At 34.0% G+C, this 12,500-nt stretch overlaps 1 protein-coding gene across 2 annotated transcripts in view; it reads right to left on the minus strand.

Annotated features, from left to right (window-relative positions):
- grm5b (glutamate receptor, metabotropic 5b) overlaps window positions 1-12,500 on the minus strand; it is a 51,574-nt gene that overhangs the window by 26,556 nt on the left and 12,518 nt on the right. For both annotated transcript variants that reach the window (XM_047161382.2, XM_053687125.1), the window contains one exon: window positions 6,728-6,977. In XM_047161382.2, the coding sequence (XP_047017338.1) occupies window positions 6,728-6,977 (250 nt within the window). The remainder of the gene's footprint in view (window positions 1-6,727; window positions 6,978-12,500) is intronic.

Raw genomic sequence — 12,500 nt, forward strand, 5'->3', positions numbered from 1 at the left:
CTAATACTACATCACAGCAAGACTACAGCAAAACTACAGTGACATTACACTAATACTACAGCACAGCAAGACCACAGCAAAACTACAGTAATTACACTAATACTACATCACAGCAAGACTACAGCAAAACTACAGTAATTACACTAATACTACATCACAGCAAGACTACAGCAAAACTACAGTGACATTACACTAATACTACAGCACAGCAAGACCACAGCAAAACTACAGTAATTACACTAATACTACATCACAGCAAGACTACAGCAAAACTACAGTAATTACACTAATACTACATCACAGCAAGACTACAGCAAAACTACAGTGACATTACACTAATACTACAGCACAGCAAGACCACAGCAAAACTACAGTAATTACACTAATACTACAGCACAGCAAGACCACAGCAAAACTACAGTAATTACACTAATACTACAGCAAAACTACAACATATCAATACTACTACAGCAAAACTACAGTGATATTACACTAATACTACAGCAAAAATACATCAGAGCAAGACTACAGCAAAACTACAGTAATTACACTAATACTACAGCACAGTAAGACTACAGCAAAACTACAGTAATTACACTAATACTACAGCACAGTAAGACTACAGCAAAACTACAGTGATATTACACTAATACTACAGCAAAACTACAACATATCAATACTACTACAGCAAAACTACAGTAATATTACACTAATACTACAGCACAACTATATCACAGCAAGACCACAGCAAAACTATAGTAATATTACACCAATACTACAGCAAAACTACATCACAGCAAAACTACAGTGACATTACACCAATACTACAGTGATATCTCACAAATACTACAGCAATATTACACCAATACTACAGCGAAACTACATCACAGACAAACTACAGTAATATTACACCAACACTACAGCAAAACTACATCACAAACTACAGTAATATTACACCAACACTACAGCAAAACTACATCACAAACTACAGTAATATTACACCAACACTACAGCAAAACTACATCACAAACTACAGTAATATTACACCAACACTACAGCAAAACTACATCACAAACTACAGTAATATTACACCAACACTACAGCAAAACTACAGTGATATTTCACTAATACTATGGCAAAACTACAGTGATATACCAATACTACAGTGAAAATACATCACAGCCAAACTACAGTAATGTTACACGAATACTACGGCCAAACTAAATTACAGCCAAACTACAGAAAAACGGCAGCGATATTACACTAATACTACAGCAAAACTACAATATAACTCTGATATTACAGCAAACCCACAGTAATGTTACACTAAAGCTGTAGTTAAACAAACGCTACAGCGAAACTACAATATTTTAAGCCTACATGCAATATTATATCAATGATGCAGTAAAATGACAGTAATACTGATACTTTACGGTTACACTGCAGTCATATTACACTAATACTACAGCACAACTACAGCACAACACTACAGTAATAGCACAAAAATACAATATTACAGAAAGACTGCTACAGTTAATTACACTAATCCTACAGTACAGCAAATCTAGAGTAATATATTAATAATTAATAGCAAATCTGCATGGCACATTCAATTTACTAAACACACACACACACACACACACACACACACACACACAGAGAGAGTAAATATAGACACATTTGTGAATGCAGCAGCAAATGCTCTGGGGTAATATTTGTCATAACTCAAGTAGAGCTGCAATAACTAATCGATAAAATCAATAACAATCAAGGTTCAGTGAAAGGGAGATTTTATTATTAATGTAGGACTGTAGTTTCATTCAGTGCTTTTTGTCCATACATAAAAAGTAATGCATATATACTATTTTATATATATATATATATATATATATATATATATATATATATATATATATATATATATATATATATATATATATATATAAGTATTTATGCATTTTTTTAATAGATGGACAAAAAGCATTGAATTTAACTACAGTCCTACATGAATATATTCTGGTGTGTGTCGGTGTGTGTTGGGTTCTTTTCAGTCTTAATTAGACAAACGGTTGTGTAAAGTTTCAGTCTGAAGTTTATATTTGTAACACTCAAGTTTGTGGATTTAATTTTTAAAAAAACGAAAAAAAACGGTACTGAAAGTTTGCCCCACCCCATCCCTCGATTAATTGAAAAAAAATAATTGGCCAACTAATCTATTATGAAAGTAATCGTTAGTTGCAGCCCTAAACTCAAGGTGTGTGTATGTATTAAACGTACCGTAAGATATAGAAGCAGTGTGTGACTGTATTTTTGTCTCTGTACATTGGTTTATTGATTTGATTAACAAATTAAATTAGATTCACTCACACAAACACACTCTCTCACACTCACTCACAGACACACTCGCACAGACGCTCTTTCTCTCTACTGAAATGGATTATGTGAAATACTAAGAAAGGCATTTTAGTTACAGAATAAATATGGGACAAAGGAATAAAGACGGGAATAAAAATGGGGAAGATGTGGTGAGAAATGCGGACACTCCAATGTTCCCCTAAGATCGTGGTAGCGATCGTTTCCATGGCGACCTGGGCACGACTGACACAGCCACATGCTGAAAATGTTATCATGGCTTTAATAAAGGATTCGGTGTTTGTATTAAATGTTAATTATAATTAGGATTTGCACATCCTAATAATCCCAATAATGTTCATTTGTTTCTTAAATTAGAAAAGGCCGATATATCGGGTCGAGAAACCATCATTTCTAAATGTAAAAAGTAATACCTAAAAAAAGTTTTCTAGGCCTACTACACCAACACTGCAACATAACATCAATACCGCAAGACAACAATACCACCACACTAATACTAAAGAAAATCTACTGATATATCGTACTAATACTACAGTAATTTTATAACAGAGCATCACTGTAAAATTACTGTAAAACCAGTAATATTACAATAATACAACAGCAAAACTACAACATAGCATCAATACTCCAATTTCAGCTATTCCTAAAATATACCAACATAACATCAAAACTACCACATGAATACTAAGGCAAGTCTACTGTAATACTATAATAACGCTACAGTAAACCTACAGTATGAACTAAGCTACAGCAAAACAACAATAATATTACACTAATACTAAAGCAGATCTGTAGTAATATCATAGTAATACTACAGTAGTAATAAACTGATACTATGGAAAGGCTATATTCAAGCAAAAGTACAGTAATTACAGTAAAACTACAGCAAAACTAATATTACAATATAGTATAGTAATATGTAAGCAATATTTTTAAGCATACAGAAATATCACAATACCGCAGTACAAGGACACTAATACAACAGCAACGATATATAGTAGTAATATTAAACTAATGCTACAGTAACATCAATACTCCAGCAAATCTATAGTAACATTATAATAATTCTACAGCAAGACTACAGTAATATTACCCTAATACTACAGTAAAATGATGACAATATCACAATAACACGACAGCAAAACTATGTTGTTACACTAATACTACAGTAAAACGACAGTAACACCACATTAATGCCACAGCAATACTATGGTAATGTTACACTAATACTACAGTAACACCACATTAATACTACAGCAATACTATGGTAATGTTACACTAATACTACAGTAACACCACATTAATACTACAGCAATACTATGGTAATGTTACACTAATACTACAGTAACACCACATTAATGTTACAGCAATACTATGGTAATGTTACACTAATACTACAGTAACACCACATTAATGTTACAGCAATACTATGGTAATGTTACACTAATACTACAGTAACACCACATTAATGTTACAGCAATACTATGGTAATGTTACACTAATACTACAGTAACACCACATTAATACTACAGCAATACTATGGTAATGTTACACTAATACTACAGTAAAACGACAGTAACACCACATTAATGCTACAGCAATACTATGGTAATGTTACACTAATACTACAGTAAAACGACAGTAACACCACATTAATGCTACAGCAATACTATGGTAATGTTACACTAATACTACAGTAAAACTACATTAATGCCACAGCAATACTATGGTAATGTTACACTAATACTACAGTAACACCACATTAATGCCACAGCAATACTATGGTAATGTTACACTAATACTACAGTAACACCACATTAATGCCACAGCAATACTATGGTAATGTTACACTAATACTACAGTAACACCACATTAATACTACAGCAATACTATGGTAATGTTACACTAATACTACAGTAAAACTACAGTAACACCACATTAATACTACAGCAATACTATGGTAATGTTACACTAATACTACAGTAACACCACATTAATACTACAGCAATACTATGGTAATGTTACACTAATACTACAGTAACACCACATTAATGCTACAGCAATACTATGGTAATGTTACACTAATACTACAGTAACACCACATTAATGCTACAGCAATACTATGGTAATGTTACACTAATACTACAGTAACACCACATTAATACTACAGCAATACTATGGTGATGTTACACTAATACTACAGTAACACCACATTAATGCTACAGCAATACTATGGTAATGTTACACTAATACTACAGTAAAACTACAGTAACACCACATTAATGCTACAGCAATACTATGGTAATGTTACACTAATACTACAGTAACACCACATTAATACTACAGCAATACTATGGTAATGTTACACTAATACTACAGTAACACCACATTAATGCTACAGCAATACTATGGTGATGTTACACTAATACTACAGTAACACCACATTAATGCTACAGCAATACTATGGTAATGTTACACTAATACTACAGTAAAACTACAGTAACACCACATTAATGCTACAGCAATACTATGGTAATGTTACACTAATACTACAGTAACACCACATTAATACTACAGCAATACTATGGTAATGTTACACTAATACTACAGTAACACCACATTAATGCTACAGCAATACTATGGTGATGTTACACTAATACTACAGTAACACCACATTAATGCTACAGCAATACTATGGTAATGTTACACTAATACTACAGTAAAACTACAGTAACAGCACATTAATACTACAGCAATACTATGGTAATGTTACACTAATACTACAGTAACACCACATTAATGCTACAGCAATACTATGGTAATGTTACACTAATACTACAGTAACACCACATTAATACTGCAGCAATACTATGGTAATGTTACACTAATACTACAGTAAAACTACAGTAACACCACATTAATGCTACAGCAATACTATGGTAATGTTACACTAATACTACAGTAACACCACATTAATACTGCAGCAATACTATGGTAATGTTACACTAATACTACAGTAACACCACATTAATACTACAGCAATACTATGGTAATGTTACACTAATACTACAGTAACACCACATTAATACTACAGCAATACTATGGTAATGTTACACTAATACTATGGTATTATGTCGAAAACATTGTGAAACTATTTCGAACATGATAGAATAATGTACTCTAAGAATTCTGGGAGTTGGTGTTTTTAACATCAAGAGGCGTCAAGAGAACAGGGTTCAGTGCTCAGTATAGCCTAATGACGCATAAGGACAGAAGACAGGGTGGTGATTTGGTGGGGGTGTGTGTGTTGGGGGGGGTTTAATGACAGCAGGGACGATTTACTGGAGCACTGAGGCATTAAGATCTCTCTCTCTCTCTCACACACACACACACACACACACACACACACACACACACACACACATAAAACAAAGCGAGTAAGTCATTAATATATAAAACCACATTTATCTACTATTAGACTGAATCCTGGCAAACACTCTTATTGATCCTGGCAGAGTTCACATGAACTCAGTCAAGAAACTGCTGACAGTTGTTGCCTTGAAGCATCATCTGGACTCTTTTCTCTATTTCTGTCTTTCCACATTCGTTTAATGCCGGTGACTATTTAATGACGTTCGTGTGTGTGTGCGATGATGGTGATCATGAATTTGATGATGATAGTGATGATACTCATGATGCCAGTGGCGATGCTGCTGCTGTGGATGGTTATGGCGATGGTCATAGGGACATTATCGTAACATTTATGACAGTGGTGATGATGGGACAGTTTTTTAAAAATAAATAAATAAATAAATAAATAAATAAATAAACAAACGGGACAAATGCCGCCTACTAAGGCAGGAAGGCAGCGAGTAGTGTCCGAGGTTTGCACACGGTCATGCCTTCTGAGGTGTCTTGAAGGCAGCATCCACATGCCCTTCACTCTCCTTCATATTCCATAACTCCACGCATCAAGCAGGTGTTTACAAAAAAATGTCAGGGGAGCAATTTATAGACAAATAAGTTCAAACATTTGTAAATATTCTTTTGAGTGAAATCACAGAGTATTAGTTTTATTTTCCCCGACGATACTTCATTCCGTCATACTTAACTTGAACGTATGGTGACTATAGTGTGCACGCTGGTAACCTAGCGACGTGGCGATGAGGTGGCGCTGCCTTCGAAGCCCGTCTCAAACCGTACACATACCTTTGAAGACTTATGAGACTACATATGCATCAAGGCAGCGATGCCTTCAGTTTCCGTACACACCTGTGACTGATGATTATTATAAGGTTGATGATGATAATGGAGATGATGATGATGATGATGTTGATGCCTCGCAGTCTCAGACCTGCCAACAAGCATGAACTCCCCGGACAGGTTCTGGCGTCTCATGGCCATGAGGATGCCTCGGACAGTCATGCCTTCACAGAAACACACCACCACGCGCGCCTTGGGCAGACGAACGCGCAGCTTCGCCAGCAGACGGTCAAAGCTCTGTTCGCCTGCATTACTCCAGATCTTATCCGAGTGTGCGATGCAGATCCCTTCCTTCAGAGCCATCTCCTTGAACGCCGCTATTCCACTTTCACCATAGTTACCTGGAGAGATAGACACACAGAGAGAGAGAGAGAGAGAATTCTGCATTATGTAGATAAATCAGAGTGACCGTACAGTGTATATACAGTGAGAGAAAGGCGGCTGAGTGTAATGAAGAACCAAGGGCGTGTGTGAAAGAGCGAACAAGGAAGCAAAACGTAAGAATATTTTAGAGAAAGTGATCAAGAAAGAGATAGAGAGAGAGGGCCAGAGGGAATCTAGGCGGGGTGGGGTGAGGGGGGTTAAAGAATGCAAAATAATGAGTAGAAAATGGGCGGGGGGGGGGGGGGGGGGGGGGGGGGGCGGGGGGGCATAAATCTTGTATAAACATGATGTGTCATAATCAAGTAATGAGAAAGAGAGTGAGACTGGCGGAGGAAATAATAGATAGGAAAGATGTAGAACGAAATGAGTGTTGCAAAGACCCCCAAGGACATTTAACAGAGGGAAATAATCTGAACGCAGAGTGGGCAAAGGACACAGAGAGGAAACAGGACTGAGTGGATGGTGGAGAAAAGAGAAAGAAGGTGAAAGACAATGTTTGTAGACGTAGAGCAAGAGATGTTAGAAAAAGGGAAGAAAAAAAAATAGACGGACAGCGACGGGTAAGGAAGAGTGAGAGAAAAAGATAGGTGTTAAAAATGAAATGTGTGGATGTGAAGTATTGGGAATGAGTTATTTATAATGAGGGGGTGGGGCCATGGCTGTGATTGACAGGTGTCAACCTCCCCAACTCGAGGAAGGAGTTCTATATTGTTGCATGGTAGATAAAGATGAACGCTAATGTAGTATGGCAGTGCTGCGCAGCATGTTTCTGTATGCTTGTATAAGTGTACCTTTGTGTGTGTGTGTGTGTGTGTGTGTGTGTGTGTGTGTATATATAAGGTGGCCACTGGTCTCTGTGGAGGCATGTAAAGTCCTGTAATTAGTCTCACAGTGAGAGCATCAGAGAGCACGCACACACACACACACACACAGATGGTCCACACACACACACACACACACACACACACACACACACACACAATGAAGTGTATCGTTAGTTCGAATAATGTGTTGTTTTTCTGCTCAGTGCTGGTTGTTCACGTCAATATGCAGTAAGTGAGCTCAGCTGCTACGTCACTTATTACCACACGAATCATATAACACCACAACGTAACACCGCCTGACGTCACACGACGTAATACACCAACATAATGAAATAAAACAACCAGGATTATGACAACGGAATGCAACATGCCATGACTACATGACACGATGTAACGTAACATAATGCGTCCTAATGTGACATGAAATGACACAACTTAATATAACGCAATACGGAAAATAACACAACGTGACGTAAAATTGACAGACGTGACAACGCAACACAACATAGCGTAACACGAGGTAACACAACGTAACAAAGCGCACAGAACGTGACGGAGCATGACATAACGTATCATGATGTAACACGAGCTAACGTGACATGGCATAACTTATAAAGAAACATGATGTAACTTTAATGCAACATAAAATAACATCACGTATCTGAACTAAACATGATGTAACAAAATATGACACGACGTAACGTGACGCAAAATAACGTAACGTATCTTACATACATGCTATAGTATAATGAAACATGACTTAACGTAACGTATCTTAACGTATCATGATGTAACGTAAAATGACCTAATGTAACATAACGTATCTTAACATATCATGATGTAACGTAAAATGACCTAATGTAACATAATGTATCTTAACGTATCATGATGTAACGTAAAATGACCTAATGTAACATAACGTATCTTAACATATCATGATGTAGCAAAACATGATGCAACGTAAAATGACCTAATGTAACATAACGTATCTTAACATATGGTGTAACAAAACATGATGTAACGTAAAATGACCTGATGTAACATAACGTATCTTAACATATCATGATGTAGCAAAACATGATGCAACGTAAAATGACCTAATGTAACATAACGTATCTTAACATATGGTGTAACAAAACATGATGTAACGTAAAATGACCTAATGTAACATAATGTATCTTAACATATCATGATGCAACGTAAAATGACCTAATGTAACATAATGTATCTTAACGTATCATGATGCAACGTAAAATGACCTAATGTAACATAATGTATCTTAACATATCATGAGGTAGCAAAACATGATGTAACGTAAAATGACCTAATGTAACATAATGTATCTTAATGTATCATGATGCAACGTAAAATGACCTAATGTAACATAACGTATCTTAACATATCATGATGCAACGTAAAATGACCTAATGTAACATAATGTATCTTAACGTATCATGATGTAACGTAAAATGACCTAATGTAACATAATGTATCTTAACATATCATGATGTAGCAAAACATGATGTAACGTAAAATGACCTAATGTAACATAATGTATCTTAATGTATCATGATGCAACGTAAAATGACCTAATGTAACATAACGTATCTTAACATATCATGATGCAACGTAAAATGACCTAATGTAACATAACGTATCTTAACATATCATGATGCAACGTAAAATGACCTAATGTAACATAACGTATCTTAACATATCATGATGCAACGTAAAATGACCTAATGTAACATAATGTATCTTAACATATCATGATGCAACGTAAAATGACCTAATGTAACATAACGTATCTTAACATATCATGATGCAACGTAAAATGACCTAATGTAACATAATGTATCTTAACATATCATGATGTAACGTAAAATGACCTAATGTAACATAACGTATCTTAACATATCATGATGCAACGTAAAATGACCTAATGTAACATAACGTATCTTAACATATCATGATGTAACGTAAAATGACCTAATGTAACATAATGTATCTTAACATATCATGATGTAACGTAAAATGACCTAATGTAACATAATGTATCTTAACATATCATGATGTAGCAAAACATGATGTAACGTAAAATGACCTAATGTAACATAATGTATCTTAATGTATCATGATGCAACGTAAAATGACCTAATGTAACATAACGTATCTTAACATATCATGATGCAACGTAAAATGACCTAATGTAACATAATGTATCTTAACATATCATGATGTAACGTAAAATGACCTAATGTAACATAACGTATCTTAACATATCATGATGCAACGTAAAATGACCTAATGTAACATAATGTATCTTAACATATCATGATGTAGCAAAACATGATGTAACGTAAAATGACCTAATGTAACATAATGTATCTTAATGTATCATGATGCAACGTAAAATGACCTAATGTAACATAACGTATCTTAACATATCATGATGCAACGTAAAATGACCTAATGTAACATAATGTATCTTAACATATCATGATGTAACGTAAAATGACCTAATGTAACATAATGTATCTTAACGTATCATGATGTAACGTAAAATGACCTAATGTAACATAATGTATCTTAACATATCATGATGTAGCAAAACATGATGTAACGTAAAATGACCTAATGTAACATAATGTATCTTAACATATCATGATGCAACGTAAAATGACCTAATGTAACATAATGTATCTTAACATATCATGATGCAACGTAAAATGACCTAATGTAACATAATGTATCTTAACGTATCATGATGCAACGTAAAATGACCTAATGTAACATAATGTATCTTAACGTATCATGATGCAACGTAAAATGACCTAATGTAACATAATGTATCTTAACATATCATGATGTAATGTAAAATGACCTAATGTAACATAATGTATCTTAACGTATCATGATGTAACGTAAAATGACCTAATGTAACATAATGTATCTTAACATATCATGATGCAACGTAAAATGACCTAATGTAACATAATGTATCTTAACATATCATGATGCAACGTAAAATGACCTAATGTAACATAATGTATCTTAACATATCATGATGCAACGTAAAATGACCTAATGTAACATAATGTATCTTAACATATCATGATGTAACGTAAAATGACCTAATGTAACATAACGTATCTTAACATATCATGATGTAACGTAAAATGACCTAATGTAACATAATGTATCTTAACGTATCATGATGCAACGTAAAATGACCTAATGTAACATAATGTATCTTAACGTATCATGATGTAACGTAAAATGACCTAATGTAACATAATGTATCTTAACATATCATGATGTAGCAAAACATGATGTAACGTAAAATGACCTAATGTAACATAATGTATCTTAACATATCATGATGCAACGTAAAATGACCTAATGTAACATAATGTATCTTAACATATCATGATGCAACGTAAAATGACCTAATGTAACATAATGTATCTTAACATATCATGATGTAACGTAAAATGACCTAATGTAACATAATGTATCTTAACGTATCATGATGTAACGTAAAATGACCTAATGTAACATAATGTATCTTAACATATCATGATGTAACGTAAAATGACCTAATGTAACATAATGTATCTTAACATATCATGATGTAGCAAAACATGATGTAACGTAAAATGACCTAATGTAACATAATGTATCTTAATGTATCATGATGCAACGTAAAATGACCTAATGTAACATAACGTATCTTAACATATCATGATGCAACGTAAAATGACCTAATGTAACATAATGTATCTTAACATATCATGATGTAACGTAAAATGACCTAATGTAACATAATGTATCTTAACATATCATGATGTAACGTAAAATGACCTAATGTAACATAACGTATCTTAACATATCATGATGCAACGTAAAATGACCTAATGTAACATAACGTATCTTAACATATCATGATGCAACGTAAAATGACCTAATGTAACATAACGTATCTTAACATATCATGATGCAACGTAAAATGACCTAATGTAACATAATGTATCTTAACATATCATGATGAAACGTAAAATGACCTAATGTAACATAATGTATCTTAACATATCATGATGTAGCAAAACATGATGTAACGTAAAATGACCTAATGTAACATAATGTATCTTAACATATCATGATGTAACGTAAAATGACCTAATGTAACATAACGTATCTTAACGTATCATGATGCAACGTAAAATGACCTAATGTAACATAATGTATCTTAACATATCATGATGCAACGTAAAATGACCTAATGTAACATAACGTATCTTAACATGTTATGATATAATGAAACGTGACTTAATGTAATGTATCTTAGCGTATCATGATGTAACGAAACATGACGAACATATCAGGATGCATCATGACATAACGTAATGACGTAATGTAACGTGGTATAGCATGACATAACTTCATGTAACATAACATAACATCACGATGTCATGTAACATTCAATTATGTAACATAACATCATAAAATATAACATTACATAACATAACAATAGAAGCATCCATGTTCTCTTGATATGTTTAATGCTCACAGATATGTTTAGGATTTACGGCTGATGTGATCCTTAACTCTTTCAGATGGCTTTAGATGCGGTTCTACACTATAGAACGGGGTTCG

The sequence above is a fragment of the Ictalurus punctatus genome, chromosome 17 (assembly GCF_001660625.3).
Source record: "Ictalurus punctatus breed USDA103 chromosome 17, Coco_2.0, whole genome shotgun sequence".
NCBI classification, from domain to species: Eukaryota; Metazoa; Chordata; class Actinopteri; order Siluriformes; family Ictaluridae; genus Ictalurus; species Ictalurus punctatus.